Raw genomic sequence first — 18,262 nt, 5'->3', positions numbered from 1 at the left:
CTCTGTTTCTGTAATTTTATTTTGGTGTACATTTCATCTGACATTTAACTTCGGGGGGGGGGGGGGGGGGGGGAGGAATTTAGCTTTTTCCATGGTTATCTCTTTGTAATTTCTTCACACTTCCAAGATGCAGACTTTTCATTCCAAAATCGTATTACAAAGGACAAGTATAGACTTTCATAAACTGGTTTGAGTTGGAAAGGACCTTAAAGCTCATCCAGTTCCAACCCCCTGCCACGGGCAGGGACACCTCTGGCTAGCGCAGGTTGCTCAAAGCGCTGTCCAACCTGAGATAGCTGGGATAGTACTCGGACCTTTCCCTCTCCGTACGGTTTGATGCCTGCAGTAGGATGAGCGCCTTGCTCAGGAGCATGACCGGGCGTTATCACCCTTTTCCTCTATAACCCCTGATCTACCCGTGCGTTCTCCGAAACCCGGCTCAAACACGAAGGCCTGGCACGAAACCTTTCCCCGGAGCAGAGCTCCCAGCACAGTGCTGGGGAGCCCCGCTGCGAGGGGCCAGGCCCGCAGGGGACCGGGTACTCCCCGCCTCCCCGGTGCCGCGCCCGCTTCCTCCGCCTCATCCGGGTCCCGCTCCCCGCCCGTCCCGGCGCGCTGCTCTCCTGCGGTGCCCGACGCTGCCGCCGGGGGCCGCCCTCGCCGCTGTGGTGCCCGCCCCGCGGAGCCGGCGCCGGGCGCTGGGGCGGAGCCGCGCGGCCGGGCCAGGCCGAGCCGAGCCGGGTCGGGCCGGGGGCAGGAAGATGGCGAACGTGCAGCTGGAGTTCCAGGCCAGTGCGGGCGAGGCGGACCCGCAGAGCCGCCCGCTGCTCGTCCTGGGCCAGCTCCACAACCTGCACCGCCTGCCCTGGGCCCAGCTGCGGGGCAAGCTGCAGCCGCGGGTCACCGAGGAGGTGAGGCCAGGCCCGGCGGGAGCGCGGTGGCCCCGTCCCCGCCTTCACCCCCTCGATGCGGCGGCCCCAACGCGGAGGGAGCGCGGCCCCCGCTGGGCACTGCCCCCAGGGTCCCTCGAGGCCGCGCCCTCCCGCCTCGGCCCGGAGCGGCCGCGTGGTGCGGGGCAGGCGGGGGCTCTCCCGGCCTGCGGGTGCGTGCGCGGCGCCGGGCCTGCCGCGGCGAGGGGCCAGCTCTGACCCGCAGAGACCGAGGGTTCGCCCTGTGAAAGCCCCTCGGAGCGGCCCGTAACGGGAAAATAAAGCGGCATGAGCCGGTCCTCGCTCAGCGGGCCGGGCTTGGGAGCGGCGGCGGGCAGCGGCCGGAGCCTGTTGTTGCTGCGGGACCCGCGCAGCCGTTCCCCAGCCGCGGGTGAGGCACCGCGGCTCCGTTCCCCCCCGGTTGGCGGCGTTGCCGGTTGCGGTTCTCCGGGGGCGGGAGGCCGAGCCAGCTCTGCGGGGTGGCGGTGCTGGCTGGTGGCAGCACAACCGCGCTACATCGCGGCTTCTGGGCCGCTGTGTGTGTCAGGTGGTTCTGCGCTCCCTGGTCTCTCACAGCAGTGTTTAGCTTGTTATGTATTTGTTTTTAATTAAATTACTACGTGAAGCAGTAACTGAGGACTAGGAAATCAATCATCTATTTATCACTAATGAAACTGCCTCAACTTGAAACTCTGAACCAGCCTTTGCATTAAATGGTGTGGTTTTACGTTTTAGTTCCTGTGGCTTGTAAGAGATGCCTGCAATGGAAAGCACATTTGTGTTTTTTGGTTAATAAACAGGTTTGTCGTATTTCCTGTTTCATTTTACTCAAGAGGTTATTGCATTTAGAAGCTTGCGCACAATTTCTTTGTTCCAGCACTTAAAATCCTGTAGAGTTCCAGAATACAGTGGGAATGAGATGGGAAGAAAAGTCTGATGCAATTCTTTGTCTTCAAACTCCTTTTTTATCTCCTCAGATATGGCAATCTGCTTTAAGCACTCTGAATCCAAACCCCACCGACAGCTGTCCTCTCTACCTGAATTATGCCACTGTGGCTGCTCTGCCTTCCAGGGTCAGCCGGCACAACAGTCCATCTGCGGCTCAGTTCATCACCCGCCTGGTTAGAAATTGCCTTCCAGGAGGTGTCAACAGATGTATTGTTGTAAGTGGCCATTTGAAAATGCTTCTGGTGCAATGTCTAGTCAAGTGTTTTCTCAACTTCTCGTGATTTTAAGCTGTCTCCAAGGAGACTGGAGGTGGGCAAGTTTTACAGATATAATTATACTGACATTTATAAGTGGTTTTGCACTGACACGTAAACAAGAGCTAACTATAACAGCTTATGCATGCTCAAGCAGTTGGAGGGAATTAAGGCTGGATGTGTATGGAATGTTTTCAATTAGAAGTGGCCATGCAAAGGAAACCAGTAGTGGCTTTTCTCAAACTAGGATGTACGATGTTAACACGTGGTTTAGAAGGTTGGTATAGCCTGCATGTAGGGTGCTGTGTCCATACTGTGCAACCCATTTATGGTGCCTTTTTGTGTTATTCGGTGAGTTTTAAAAGTCTTAGTGCAAGCCAGTGCTCCAGTGTGAGTCGTTTGCAGGACAAGCTCTTGGACTGCTTTGGTCATCTTCTCTGTGAGCCTGATGAGTTCGTTATTTTTTTCTGTGGCTTCTCCAGATTAATTCAGATTCTGAGGTTGTTAGAGAAGACTCTTACAGTCAGTAACAAAATCTAATTATACCTTTCAGTTTGAAAACTTATTTGCAAGAGTAATAACTCTACTTAGTAATTTTTTCCCCTATAGTTAACTTTGAAAATATTTAGCTATAACTGCTTTCCATTGGTAATTTCTATAATGAACTTCAGGAAAATGTTCTACATGGTTAAAAGCTTTTAGATTAATCTTAGCCACATTCACATATAATTTCCCTCTGTTTCATTTGTTTTATGAACACATATTGATGGTTCCCAGGCTGGTTTTTGTTGTCTTGATCTGTAGGCTAACTTGTGTTAATTGCACTAGTGTAATTAAAGCAGTCCAGCTCTCTTACGAGGATATACTAATTCCTGCACAGCCAAATCCAGTGTAATTCCATACAGGAAGTGAGCAGAATCAGTTTGATGTGGTACTGGTTGTACTGCCCCTCCATCCATGCAAAACATAACACATGTCTTGATTCAGATATCAGTATTTCCCACCCACCTCAATTTTTTATTCACCCTCTTACCAGTAATATCACAGGTCCTTTTAAATGGAGTCTTCCACATCCCTGATGGTGTCTGACTTGTTTGTATTCTGGCTTGTGTTTCAGATGGTCTGTGAACGGTCTGAAGTCTTTGCTTCTGCTTGTGCGTTGGCCAGGGCGTTCCCATTGTTCACTCATCGGTCCAGTGCATCAAGACGCACAGAGAAGAAAACTGTAACAGTAGAGTTTTTCCTGGTTGGACAAAACAATGGACCAATAGAAGTGGCAACACTTAAAGTAAGAGTTTGGGTCTTTTCCATAATATTTTTTTCCATTATTCCTTGAAATATCTTTTATTTGGTTTTTTTTTCAGTTTGTTGCATGCACAAATACAGGTCTCAGGCTGCATACAAATAGGTGTTGTATCTAAAGTAATAAACTGTCCTAGATCAAAGTTCCTCGAAATTGATCAGATCACAGCTGATTGAACATGTTAGTGCAGAAAAGGCTGAGGATGTTACTCAAAATTTAGATTTCAGGGATGGAAAACACCAAACAAATAGCACAAAGACAATGTCTCCCTTGTCATGTTTATCGTAGATGCAGATAGTGTATTTTTAACTTTTAATGTTACATTGCTTTTGGTGTGTGGGCTTCTCACTTTCTTTTACCCAGGCAAAATTTGTTTGTAGCTGTAAAGGTGAATATCACAGTGAAGTCACTAAAACTTGCTTATTATGGAAGCACATATGGCCTCTGCTATTTCTATCTGATATAACGCTGGCTGAGTTTTTCTAGCAGAGCTGTAGCAAAAAAACTAGACCCTAGGAAATTGTATAGCTCACAGATGAGCTATACATAACAGTTGAATAATTTAAGTCACCTTTCAGTAGCAGATAATCAAAGACTGTTTCCCTTGTACCTATTACAAAGAGGAAACTCCACATCGGATAACTTCTAGTACGCTAAGTCCTTCTTCTCCAAGATCCTGACTTAAAAGCTATTCCAAGGTTTGCACATAAGCTGTTGGGCAACCTCCTGCTCACTGCTCCAGGTTCTGTGTTTCAGTAAAGATGGACATTCACTTAGCTGATCAGTCAGTGAGGTTATACAAATTCCCTACAAATTCTGGCAATGGATTTTGCTGCATCTGAAATTCACAGAATTGCAGCTTTAGGGTATTTTTTTTTTTCTTTCAGTATCTTTTCCTCCATACTTTGTCCTTACTCTATGAACTGATTTGGCTACAGCAAATGATGCCAGATAGTTTTAAGGAAGGTGACAGAGGTGCTATGAATACAACTGTTGGTCACTCAATTTTTCCATGCCTCAAATCAGGAAAACCATAGCTGGTGTCAAAACCAGTTCCTTTGGATAGGTAGATTCCAAACCATTTGGGTTATTTATAACTTAAAAAACAAAGCTGAAATTATTTCTACCTCCTGTTCTTGCCCTTGATGTCAATGCCAAAACTATTACTGGCTTCCTCCAAGCTAAGTGTCCACCCTTTAAATTCAACCAGCACCAGACAGCTAATGTACAGCATGGATGAAGAAGCATGTAGTAGGATTTTTTTTTTTTTGCTAAAAAACCTCTCCCTCAGCATGTTGTTGTATTTTGCACCTACTGCATTGTCCAGGATATTTTATGATGAGGACTAGCGGGATTATCATAGTTTTATAAGGCACTTATAAAGGCTGTCATTATCCATGTTCTCTTGAGTACCCTGGAAGCCAAACCCAGGCACAGCTTATTTCTGTAAGTCATATTGTTTCCCTCAGACTTGGCTTTTGGGTAAGCATATAGGTAACCTCCATTTGCCTGCATGGCCCTAATGGTGAATCACTCTTCCCCAAAGCTGACTTGCCTCTCAAGGAGGCCCTTATGCCTTTAGGGGAAGTAAAGCAATCAAAAGTAATTGTAGGCAGTCGGGCACCATACCAAAGCAATCCAGTGTTTGAGTCTGCTGGGAGACAGTGTATACAGTTCTTAGACCAGTCTGGCCAAGCCAAACTTCAAATACCTCAGCAAAAATGAATACCCAACATATGAGATTCCTTCAAAAGCTGTCTTGACTCTCCCATGAGCTGTGTGTGGTCTTCAGTATAGTGTGGCTACTGGAAAGCTTGAACAATGTTTCCTACCACCTAGTCTTGCTTCAAGTGATTGATTCACAGGATTAAAAGTTGAAGCTTAGTGTCTGCTGCCCTCATTGGCCTTTTTGCCAGGAGGCTCCTTCTTTAAGGACATGGCCTCTTCCTGCTGTCAACTGTTACAGTTCTGTCCACTCTTGCCTAGATAGGTTTTTACTCCGTCCAGGTTGGGGTCAGTTCATTTTGCCACAGGAATGAGGAAACAGGTGAGATGCATGCATGTTTTACACAAATATGAACTATTCCACATTCCCCAAGGGTCTGCCATGTACAGTGTCTTACGGCAGTAATCTTTATTGCGCTCAGCCACTCTGCCTGCTATGAGTAAACTGCTGTTTCGAATGTCGTAGATTACATAATCTCTGCAGGCTTCCAGTCCTAGCAGCCTACAAGATCATTGTGACTTCCTGAATTGTCTTCCTCTTATCTTTCTTTTCTCCACCTCACGTTGCCTTCTTGATCTCCTGTTGATAGTGGAGAGTGCTGCTAATTTTGCAGTATCATTTCGCTGCGGGAAAGAATACAGTTGCTTAGAAATTACAGCACAGGAAAATATAGCTTAATTTTAACAAATACAAAAAATAATGTTTAGCACGGTTGACATTATTTAATACCATACAGCTGCCTATGATTGGTTGCAGTTAAGCATTAATATGATCCAGAGGAGCCACACATCTGGTGTACACTGCATAGGACTACATGCAAAGCTATGTAGAAAACCAGCCAAACCAAGGCTAGTTCTCACGTGTCCTCACTTATTTTCATAGTGTCTGGCAAGTGCTACAGAAGGAGTCAGGCTGGCTGCTCGAATTGTGGACACCCCATGCAATGAGATGAACACAGATAACTTTCTGGAGGTACGTAATAACACCTGATGAGTAAGAGTTACTAATTGTAAGTCTAGACTGCAGTAATCAGGAACTATGGTTGTTATCTCTTAACAAAACCTGTATGTCAGCAGTGGGAAGCACATCAAAGAACCTATCCAAGGATGCAGAGGCTATTTCTTTGGCCTTTAATATTTCCTAGAACTTTGCTAAGTTGGAAGGAGGCTGAGTGTACACTTGGGTTAAGGCACTAGGAGTCAGAAGACATGAGTTTTTTGATTCGGTCATGACACTGGCTTCTTTGCCAATGCTAGTGTTGTCTTAAGCCTGGTGGCGATTAATGTTTCTGAAGTTACAGGACAAAAGTTGACATGTTTCCAAATGAGTTTTATCATGAAGATCTGGAAAATATTCCTGTCCTATGGCATCATGATCCAGCAGAATGAACAGCTGGCCTTTACCTCTAAAGATTTGTTTCATTGGCGGAGCTTAAAGGTCAAATTTCTGTTTCATGCCATAGTAAATGAAGGATGTCTTAGTGGAATTAGGCCATTAGGAATTAGGCTGGAAAACCAGCACCGCTCCCAGAATTGTGAGTGTTTGGATGCGTATGCATGCAAAAATCACACAAAACCCTTAAGGGGGTACCTATATGTATGGAAAGACACAAATATGTCCTTCTGATAACTGACTGACAGTATCCTTTTTCTTTTGTTGATTAAGGAAATCAGAAAAGTTGGCAAGGATCTTGGGATTACTCCTACCATTATTCGAGATGAGGAGCTGAAAGAAAGAGGCTTTGGAGGTATATCTTGTTGAAAATTCAGCTTGTTTCCTAGCAGTTAATTGCAATGTTTTGCCTTCTCCATTGTAATGTTTTATTTGTACATTTCTGAAACAGTTTTATTGGCCATAGCATTCCAAGAAAATAGGCACAGATTGCTCCCTGCAGTTTTTCTTCCTCACAAGTGGTTTAATTCCATGTTTTCCAGGTATCTACGGAGTAGGCAAGGCAGCTCTGCATCCTCCAGCCCTGGCAGTTCTCAGTCACACTCCAGATGGTGCTACGCAGACCATTGCATGGGTGGGCAAAGGTATTGTGTATGACACTGGAGGACTCAGCATTAAGGGAAAGGTACATAAGCACTTGTTCTTCTGCTGTCTTTGCTTATGGTGTTGTTTTCTGATGGAAATGATTCAGTTGATGTCTGTAGGAAACCAAAGCATGTTTATTTGGGTAAAAACTTGACCTACTTTCATCCGTATGGACACAAACTACTGGGGAGAAGACCAAATAGGATTCAAGGAACACTTGCAGAGCAGTTAAATAATTACCTGTATTTTGCTCTTGTAAGTATTGCCCACTGCTAGGAGAAAACTAGAAACAAAGATTTTTTAATTCCTGATTTTAGACATGGATCCAGAACCCATTTGAGTTGGCCTCAGTGTAAATGTTGTAAAAAACCTTTTTCTTTTCTAACAAATTAGCAGCAGAGGTTTAGTATTTTCCAGTTCTAAGGCAAAAGCCAACAATAAGCAGATGCACATGTTCTGTGTTGCTGCTACAGCTGAGCACTGTCAAAACCAGAGGTACAGAAGCATCAGAAATGTGATAGTTTTTAGCAGGTATTGCTGTGAAATTCTCTTTTAAAGAATAAACGAAATACAAACCTCTGGTTGTCTTTAAACAGACTACGATGCCTGGAATGAAACGAGACTGTGGTGGAGCAGCTGCTATTTTGGGTGCCTTCAAAGCCACTGTAAAGCAAGTAAGTAAAATGTGTTAATTGATATCATGTTATCCCAGCATTGCCAGGGAGCAGTCTGGCTTTTGGATGTATTCCTGGATATGGAGGCCAGTCTAATCCTGGAATTCTGACCTGCCACTGCTATTAGTGATCTTGAGCCCCTCTTTCAGGAAGATACTTTAGATCTTTACTGGGATCTTGAGAATTGTGAGAAATTCCTTGAGTGCAATTTATTTTTTTTTAGGAATCTTTCTTAAATGTCAGGGTTTGTTCTGCAGCCTCAGTGGTTTCTAGTTCCTTGAGTCAGATTTATACTTGAGTTATCCAGTGCTGATTTTGTTTAAACTGTGGGATTTGGGGCAGCTGTCATCACCTTCGCAAAGAAATGGATGAGTGACTCTGGGATATAAAGTCTGTCCATATTCCAAATCCTGTGCCAGTTCTAATATTAACCTGCTGGGGAAGTGGCAGCTCTTGGGGAGCTGCTTGTTGGTTTGCTCCTGTGGTCAGAAAATAGTATGGGAGCTGAGAAGAGGCCAGGTATTGAAATACGAAGAATTAAAAAACAGCATGTTGTGCTTTAACAATAGGAGCTGGGGAAGAGAAGTGGCTGCTGCCAATAAAACTCTGCCCTCTCCACAAATCTGGTGACTGAATCCTGCTGACAGAGCAGCTGTTGCCTCCAAGGAGTATCCAAAGTTCAAAGAACGTTGACTGCTGCAGATTAATGCATAGATCTGATGGAAGCTTTGTCCAGGGGATGGTCAGTGCCAAATTCCCGTTTCTCAACAGTTTAGCTCTGTGCCTTGGCCCTAGCAGCATGTTTGATGTGGAAAGGTTGTAAACTTCACAGTTATCTGCAGAGACTTCAAATGGAAAACAGATTTGTGAGCTGCATCTTAGGCAAAACTGTTTTCCATAACCACGTCCTTCAGAAAGTTAGGTCGTGTGTTTGCAAGGGACAGGAGCTAGAACTTGGGCAGTGCTTTGGGAGGGTCTGGGAAAGCCATGGATGTGGTACGTTCTTTCAGTGATTCAGTTCCTGTTTCCAGAGTAGTTTTGTGTGCAGTTGTCTGCACTGAGAGAAGTTGCATTCACAATCAGTAGGTGAGAAAGTAAGTGATCTATCATTTCACATGCAATTACTGGGACAATGAACAAACTGGCAGTGATATGTTTGGACAAATTGAGCCTGAGTATGACAGTCTGTCAGACCTCACAGGAAATCTGTGCCTTTATATGTAAAAAGAAGAGAATGCTATCACTGCTTAATTTTACAACCTTGGGTAAGAAGGCCTGTTAATGAAATCCAGACAGAAAATGTATTCAGATAAGCAGTGGCAAGAATTTGTCAATGTTGCTGGTTCAAGACTTTTTCTTTTAATGCTCTTAATAGTATGAATCTAGAAGAGTTTTACATTAGCTATGCTTTGTTACAGAGACTGGAGCTGGAAAGGTGTGGGATAGAAAGCTGAGTGGGAAGAGGGGCTGAGGTTGTTAACCAACTTCAGAAAGTATCTGCCTAAATGCTGTTCAACAGTTTTACGGCGTGATTTAAAAAGGCTTTGGACGGCAAAATGAAGCAAGTGATTTTTTTCCTAGAAAGATGCATTTTATCCATTGTGAACTTTCCAACACAAGGGAGGAGAGAAAAACATTCACTTAGAGTTTGCAAAATCCTTGTTGAGCCTCATGTTAAGACAGTGAATCCTGCTTTGAAAAGCTACGGACAGAAGGGATTCAGGACAAGGCAGCTCGTACTGGAAGCAGGTTTTCATTTTTTTTAATAGTAGATTAACCACGTCTCCTACTTGGAGGAGGAAAACTTGGTGGGGTCCAGTAAGAGATTGTGAGTAGAGTAAGGTTTTTGCTGCACAGGCTGTTTTGGAAAAGCAAAAGGTCATAGATGGAAGGTTATCTCATCAACAGTGCTGTTTGCCCACTGGCTTCTAGGAGCTGCCTGTTACTTTGAAAGGTTTTGATTGATGCATTTACCCTTTAGACTTCACAACATGCGCTGATTCAGCAAGTCCATATTTCTTCAGCTATGGACTTCTATCAAGAGATTAACAGTAAAACTGACCCTGGTTTCCCCAGGAATTTGATGGTTTTCAGGCTAAGTATCCCAGTTTTAGCCAGGCTTTACATGGAAAGAGAAAGGATAGATCTGGTAGCATGTATCTGACCTGTGGTGCAGGATGGATGCGGAAGGGCAGTGAACTGTGTGCAGGTGGGAGATCCACTGGGATATGTTGTTTCTACCACACACCAGGATTGCCACAATCAAAATAACTTTCCAGGAAAATTCTCACAGATGGAATCTGTTCACCTGGGGTTGATTTTTTTTATTTATTTTTTTTTTAGGGAAAGTATACTGTACACAAATGGCTGCATATTAGCATTTATTGTTTCCATAAGTTTCCACTATTGCTGTAGGCTCTTCCCCAGCATGGCAGAAATTATGGCAAGGAGCTCAGTTTCTCAAGTGGCCCCAGGTGTATCTTTGTTGTTATTGGAGACTAGATAAAAACAATGGAAAAATCAGGGTTTGGAAATTAATCCCAAGCATCCTCACTGGCTGTGTAATGTCCTCCCACAAGCCTTTTAATTGTCACATTAAAGGCATCCGTTGCTGGATCTTTCCTTTGTGGCTGTGAAAGTTGGAGTTGCACAGTGCGGATGTGTTGTTTGTGATCTCTGTTGTGAGTCAGTGCTAGAGCTGTGTTAAAATCGGGTGATTGAAGCATTGCATCACTGGAGATGCATTCTGTTGGTTTTCACACCAGGGGTACTGTTACTTCAGTGATTTGGGGTTTGGTTTTGGTGAGCTTGGCAGTTTCCTGGTGAGCTCAGCGGAAGATCTTACTGGAGCTGGCTGTAAAGAGCTGAACACGCTCTTCCCAGGGAATCCGGTTTAACTAAACAGCTCCCTCCAGTTGCACCTGCACATTTCATATAAAAGATGTTTTAATTTGGATACCTTGCCACTGAGAGAAGGTTGTACTTATCACTGCTTGACAAGCGCTTTTCTAGGTCACTGCCCCATTTGTCTGTCACATGCATATAGGCATTTATTCACTCTTCAGCGCGAACTCTAAAACCAGTATTAGATGTTACCTCCTTGCTTTCTTTCTGTAGCTCATGGCCTCAGCTTCAAGATACAAGATGTTCCTCATAGATTTCCCAATAACACATGTAATTAGTGGCATTGCTGTCAAGAAGTCATGATCCCTCATTGATTTCTGTCCAAATAAATTAACTTGATGTGAATCAAAAGCTCTTTCTTTCCTATGATTGTTACAGGGTTTTAAAGACAATCTTCATGCTGTTTTTTGTTTGGCTGAGAATGCAGTTGGACCACGTGCAACAAGACCTGATGACATTCATGTTCTTTACTCTGGAAAGTAAGATTATATCTACCCTTTCCACAGAAACATTGAGAGGAAATGCCAGCTTTGGTTCTGTTAGTGTGAGTGCCATGCAGATCGTGAGCCTGTCCCTCATCTGCTTCCCTGAATAGTGATAATAGTATTTCAGACAGCCATAGTAGGGAGTTAATGCAAGTGTGCTTAGAATTTTCTGTTGGGTATGTAAATACACATCAAAACACGTATTATGAGCTGAAGTTTTCTTAAAGCACTCAGGTTTAGGTGTTTTCTCTGTCCCCATCTGTATTCTATATGGTCACAGAGGCAGACTGCCACTGTCTCTCTTCTTGTTTTAAGCAGAGTATGATACGTCTTTGTATGGCAATAATTCATAAAATCCCAGCTTAACATGGTAGGCATTATACAGGCCTAACAAATAAGACCCAACCATGAGGACAGTGCTATTAAAACCATTTTCCATGTGTGCTCTGTCTGGATGCTTGCAGCTGGGGAATAAGGAGCCATCCAGAATTGCGGAGCCAAATAGGAAAGCACATTAAGTTTGAGTCTGCTTTTTCATCCAGTATTCTAGTCCAGACAGATGAGTTAACTTCCAGCCTGAAGCACTGTTGTATTAAATGTCCTCTCTTCTTCCTAGAACTGTGGAAATCAATAACACTGATGCAGAAGGTAGACTGATACTGGCTGATGGAGTGGCTTACGCATGCAAAGATCTTGGAGCTGATATCATTCTTGATATGGCCACTCTTACTGGAGCTCAGGTACTGATACAGAACTGCTAACAGACAGGGTGCATCCTTCTGCTGTCTGTACGTTATACGCTGCTTTGGCTCTATCCTGCTAGTCTCTGGGGGAAAGTAGATGTTGTGAACTGTTGTGCTTGATGGTGGGTTCCTAAACTTGTGCAAGAGAAAGTTGCCAGTAGCAACCCTAGAAAACTAATCCTCTGTGCACGTGACATAGGCCATGAGTGTGTGACGTTCATAGCTGCATTACTCAAGCAGGAGGTTTTTTGTTCTTTATGCAGTTTTTTTTTGCTTTTGCATACTCAAAGTTGTATTTTCCTGATGACACTGGCAGCTGATGTAAGCTATCCAGTACTCAATGTTTGCAAGTCAGTAGCTTTATAATCAGCAGAACTGATTTGATGATAGTCGTCAGGAATTTTCTTGTCCATAAAATGGCTTATGTTGTAAGTCATACACAGAATGATGCAAGTGTGCAAAATTAATGCTGTTGTTGTTTAAAATCTATTCCTGTTTTATCGGTTGTGTTGATGAGCAGTGATTCTTGTAGCTTAATTTTCTAGAAAATAAATTGATCTTCATATCAGGAGGAGAAATGGTGGCAAATTTTAGAAGCATGGATGTTGCCTTCATTGGTGTAAATATCAGTCCTTTGAAAATCTCTCATCATTATCCTGCTGGAACAGTGGTGTGATGGTGGCTTCTGTGTTTTGTATATTTGGAAGGAAGCAATTTTTCCAAGGAGTGAGGATGTTAAATTCAAACTGTCTGTGTGATTGACACACATTGCTGGGGTATCCTCTGTAAAGTGATAAGAGTTTGCTTGCTCAGTAACTGTAAAGAAACGTTTTTGTGGAGCAGTGGTTTGAATAGGCCAGACAAATGCAGACTGTTTCCCTGCAGAATGGATTTACAGAGATGTTAAAAGAGTCAGAGTAGCTGCAATGTCTTTGTCCACATTTGTAATGTTAACTTCTTGTGGAATAGTTTTGAGACTTTTTTTCTTGGTGGTTTTGTTAAATGGAAAGCAGCTGTTAGTGCTGAGAGGGAGCAGTACAGAGTCATTGTACCCAGCACAGTTAAGGTGAATCCTTCCTGATTATTTTCTTATTTCACTAGGGAATTGCTACAGGAAAGTATCATGCTGCTGTCCTTACCAATAATGAAGAGTGGGAGAAAGCTTGCGTTAAAGCTGGCAGGAACTGTGGGGACTTGGTCCATCCTCTTGTGTATTGCCCTGAGCTCCACTTCAGTGAATTTACCTCTGCTGTAGCTGATATGAAAAACTCTGTGGCAGTAAGATTTGTTTTCTTTTAAATTTCATTTGTTACATAAAAATGTGTGTTTCTAGATAATGTGCTGACCTGTCGGTAACTGGCTGAAAGCTTTTCATGTGGAATGTATTCACAGAAATGAGCCATGTAATCAGGTCTTCAGGGTCTTTTACCTGGGGATTTTGCAGGCTGTATGTTACTACACTGATAACTTAGTGTCAATTTTAAACAGGGTGGCTTGCTTAATCTTCAGGCTGCTTGCGTTCAAGCATGGCCCTAAGATGAATTTAATGCCATCCAGAGGGACCTCGACATGCTTGTGAGTTGGGCTAATGCCAACCTCATGAAGTTTAACCATGCCAAGTGCAAGGTCCTACACCTGGGTCGGAGCAATCCCAGGCACAGCTACAGGTTGGGCAGAGAAGAGATTCAGAGCAGCCCAAGGAGAAGGACTTGGGGGTGTTGGTCAATGAGAAAATGAACATGAGCCAGCAGTGTGTGCTTGCAGCCCAGAAAGCCAACCGTATCCTGGGCTGCATCAAAAGGAGCGTGACCAGCAGGTCAAAGGAGGTGATCCTGCCCCATTACTCTGCTCTTGTGAGACCTCACCTGGAGTATTGTGTGCAGTTCTGGTGTCCTCAACATAGAAAGGACATGGAACTGTTGGAACAAGTCCAGAGGAGGCCACGAGGATGATCAGGGGCTGGAGCACCTCCTGTATGGAGACAGGCTGAGGAAGTTGGGGCTGTTCAGCCTGGAGAAGAGAAGGCTGCGTGGAGACCTCATAGCAGCCTTCCAGTATCTGAAGGGGGCCTATAGGGATGCTGGGGAGGGACTTCATTAGGGACTATAGTGACAGGACAAGGGGTAATGGATTAAAACTGAAACAGGGGAAGTTTAGATTGGATATAAGGAGGAAATTCTTTACTGTAAGGGTGGTGAGGCACTGGAATGGGTTGCCCAGGGAGGTTGTGAATGCTCCATCCCTGGCAGTGGTCAAGACCAGGTTGGATGAAGCCTTGGGTGACATGGTTTAGTGTGAGGTGTCCCTGCCCATGGCAGGGGGGTTGGAAATGGATGATCTTATGGTCCTTTCCAACGCTAACTATTCTGTGATTCTATGAATGCTAAATTCCTGAATGGAGATGGTTTAAGAAGTGAAGACTGGTATTCCTCAGATCATGTATAACCAGCAGGGGCTGTACCTGGGAATGCAGAAACCAGGAAATTGAGGACAGGGGCCTTGGGGATTGCTGCAGCTGCTTTTGCTGCGTTTGTGAGTTAAGTTTCGAAAACACTGCAGAAAGGAGCTTTACAAAATAACTATTACTGAACAGGGCCAGGCTGGTACCAGGGATTAAGTCTAATGATGTACATCGTAGTTGGTTTGCAAGACTGTGTTTTAGGGTCGTTCATTAAGGTTTGAACTAGATCTGCACAACTGTCTTTTCTATAAGATGGAATAGGCAAGAATAAAAGACCTTGACATTTCCTTTTCTTGCAAGACCAACCATATTCTTATTATTTCTGCAGGACCGAGACAATACTCCAAGCTCCTGTGCTGGGCTCTTCATTGCTTCTCACATTGGCTTTGACTGGCCTGGAGTCTGGGTCCATATAGACATTGCTGCCCCTGTTCATGCAGTGAGTATGTTCCTGTGACTTCTGGTCCTTTCCTGAGCAGGCAAACTTGGTAAAGGAAACTGCATAGGCCTGCTGATGCTCTGAATTCTGTGCCATCAAATTCAAAGAGAATTGGGTGAAGAGTTCTTTTGAAAAGCGTTGACCTTTCATCTGGATTGGGAATTTCTTTGTTTTGGTTCCTTGATCTGTTCCTATTTTTCATTTTGATTTTAAAGTATTCTAATGGTCGCTTTGATCAGCAACATCGTTATCATTGTAAACTTCAACAGCATGCCTGCTTTCTGCCTGTGGCAATAATCCTAGCCTTCCATTTACACCCACATTGTTTTGTTAAGATGATTGACCAGAGTTGATCATCCTGCCTGCTGACCTGCAGCAGAGAAAACATTTGTTTCCTCCTGGGGATTTCCCCTCCTCCCTTTGATGGAACTTGTGTATATTCTTTTTTCCTAAAAGCCAACCAATTTACTCCCCCCTCCCCCTTTTTTAAAAACAGACTTACTTAGCTCGTACTGCAAATCCATGCTTCTGCTGGAGGGAGCATTCCCAGCCCTGAGCAGTGCTAGCATAAATCGGCCCTTGAGTCAGTGGGAGCTCTGTTCTCACGTGAGTCAACCAAGATGCTGATTGAATCTGAACGGGACAGACTCCAGTAGCAGTAAGGATGCAGAAGCAGAATCTGAGCAAGCCTGCCAGGGACCCTGAGTACTGTCTGTGGCCCTGCACCATCACTGCTCTTGTTGAGCGCGAGGTAAACTAAAAATAGGTTCAGATTCTACAATCTGAAGTGTGAATTGTTTGGGTTTATTTTTTATTCCTAGGGTGAACGAGCTACTGGCTATGGCGTGGCTTTATTGCTGTCCCTGTTTGGAGGGGCATCTGAAGACCCTTTGCTTAACATGGTGTCCCCTCTTGGGTGCAATGGAGAATCTCACACTGAAGATATGGAGAGGGATTCCAAACGGCGGCGCCTGGTTTAATGCGCCGCAGCCCTAAGTGACGGGGTGCGTGGGTTGCCTCACTTTGCACTGATTCATTCTCAAGCAATGAAAATGTCACACATCAGAAATTGCCATGTCTTTTTTTTTTTACTATTGTAAGATTTATTACTTGTTTCTGATAAAAACAGCCTGATTACTTGTGGTTTTTTAAATTATTGGTGCACACAGTTGCTGAACAGTATCAGTGGCGCAGAGTCCATTCTCAACTAACTGTATCAGGAAAAGGATACGTTCTCCTCTGAGCTCCTCACAAAACCTAACTAAGTGCATTAATGCATGAGAAGCTCTCGCTAGTCTGAAGAAGCAACTGCAGCTCTTGCTTAAGAAGCCTTCTGAATTACTTATTAAATGTGAGGTTTTATCAGACGTTTCCGCAGTCCTCACTACATCGCAGAACAACAGGACGAGAAAAACTTCTGTAGACTTGGCTTATTCAGTGACAATTTAGCTTAGCAGCAAAAGAGATGTAATGAGAAAGACCTATGGAAAATACGGTGCTGTTTCCGCATGTTTAATGTTTTTCTGACCAGTAAAATCAGCGAGAGCAGTCCAGAACATATCTCTACGCATATCTTTCACATACAAGTTGCAGGATGTATTCATGTTAAATGAGGAAAACAATAGAGGGACTGTGATTGAGTAAAATCGGTTTACAAAGCAGAGTGGTTTCTTGCCACTTAATAAATTTATTATTATTATTAAAGCAGTTGACATATCCCATGTGGTGTTTCATGATGTTATTTACACTTCTAAGAACACTGAGTGCTCCAGAAGTTTGTGTGCGACATCATTACTCTGTTCTAGTTCCTTTTCTCAGCACTCATACATGTGAAAACAGACCTAATAGAGTAACAGCCTATACCCAATGGTTCAGGAGGTCCTGCAGAACTTCATTTGTTTGATTCAGCTGTAATCAGGGGTGCATAGTATTCATTCCCTTAGAGAGCTTACAGGCGCTAGTTTGGCTTGGATGCCTATGGGAAATGACTTGCCCCAGTTTATGTAATGTCAGTGGCAGAGTTGGGAACAGAGTGACCAGGCTTTAATTAGTGCTGGTCCCTGCCCAGCGGTCCAAGCGTCAGCCTTTGGAAACATTTCTTGGCTCAACCAGAGTGTTGATGGTGAAAAATCCCACCCAGCACACACTCTTGGCTGCTCTGCAGATAAAGTCAAGCTGAGCTGTGATGGATTACACCTTTTCCTGTTTCAGAGGTGATCTCTGGAGGGAACTGGTGCTAGGTTTTAGATGGAGTTCCAGCAATGAGGGTTAGGCATGAGTCTTTTTGGCTAAAGACTTCATGGAAAGCTTAATGCAGGAGGGAGAAGAAACATTTTTCATTCTGGTTTTGTGGTGATACTTGATTCTTAGAATGTGGTGGGTTTTAAGAGAAAAAGAAAACCAGAACTTCATTATTTTCTATATTGGCTTCTCCTTTGCTGGTCTGGTTCCCTGGTCCACTGATCATAGTTTTAAGAGATTTATATATAAATGAGTTCTGCCTTTGGTCATTCGAGACGCTCAGTGTAAAGCACTGTCTGGTACCAAAAGCTGTTAAGTGAGGTGTGTGGGTGAAGAGTTATTTTCAGTACAGGCTCAGTCTGACCACTGAAGCTAATGGCAAAAGGTTCTGCTTTCAGAGCTCTGAAATCAAGTCTTCAGGCTCCGTCTTGTAGAAACACTTCAAATTAATCAGTTCTCATTCTGAAATTTAGGGTTTTGCTAAAACAAGTTGGGTTTTTTACGTGAAACTGTAGCCTGTGGGTTTGTGCCCTAGGGCTGAATTCTGTTCACTGAATGCAGCAAGCCCAGATAAAGGAAAAGTTCAGTTTTGATGGCTGATTCCCATATTCTTCAATTTTGCTCTCAGAGCATACCCTTCTGCTGGATCTCATTTGGAAGGCACTTCATAGAAGCCATGTTTCAAAAGAAATACCTCATATTAAGGAGATCTAATATGAAAAGCAAAGGGGATAAGTATTAAAAATCAAAACCTGAAAACCAGCTTAGTTTTCATTACACAGAATAAAATACAATCAATCCAACACCTGATGGTAAAAAGCACTGATGCTGCCTCTGTTTGAGACATACAAAATAAAAACAAGGCTTTTCTGGTTTTTTGCTTTTAGTTCCATAACAAAATCTCTTGCTGTTCCCAATGTACATTATTATTTCCTTCCCTTTAGCTAAGAGCTGTATTCTCTAGAGTAGAAGCTCAGGACCTACACAAGGCAATGGATTGTGAGCTGTATTTGCCACAGAAATTATTCTCCCTCTTCTGTGTTTCACAGAGCTTACACTGGGATCGTTCCTGTTAAGCTCACAATGTTTCTTAGCCCCCTAATGAGTAGAATCTTAGT

General features: G+C 43.8%; 1 protein-coding gene across 2 annotated transcripts; it reads left to right on the top strand.

Moving 5' to 3' along the window:
• The first annotated feature begins 666 nt into the window (after positions 1-666).
• On the top strand, positions 667-15,972 carry NPEPL1 (aminopeptidase like 1). Of its 2 annotated transcripts, XM_062604152.1 has the most exons (12): positions 668-911; positions 1,907-2,092; positions 3,249-3,419; positions 6,043-6,132; positions 6,826-6,907; positions 7,095-7,237; positions 7,794-7,871; positions 11,154-11,254; positions 11,877-12,000; positions 13,105-13,281; positions 14,793-14,903; positions 15,725-15,972. In XM_062604152.1, exons 1-12 carry the CDS (start codon positions 762-764, stop codon positions 15,881-15,883), a joined length of 1,572 nt encoding a protein of 523 aa, XP_062460136.1. In that variant the 5' UTR covers positions 668-761; the 3' UTR covers positions 15,884-15,972. The 2 variants fall into 2 exon arrangements, with proteins under 2 accessions (XP_062460137.1, XP_062460136.1); XM_062604153.1 differs by lacking the exons at positions 11,154-11,254; positions 11,877-12,000 and having other exon boundaries at positions 667-911.
• Positions 15,973-18,262: the final 2,290 nt, after the last annotated feature.

The sequence above is a fragment of the Pezoporus occidentalis genome, unplaced genomic scaffold (assembly GCF_034315485.1).
Source record: "Pezoporus occidentalis ecotype Australia unplaced genomic scaffold, CSIRO_AGI_Poc_V1 ctg83, whole genome shotgun sequence".
Classification (NCBI taxonomy): Eukaryota; Metazoa; Chordata; class Aves; order Psittaciformes; family Psittacidae; genus Pezoporus; species Pezoporus occidentalis.
This window is presented reverse-complemented; position numbering and strand designations above follow the sequence as displayed.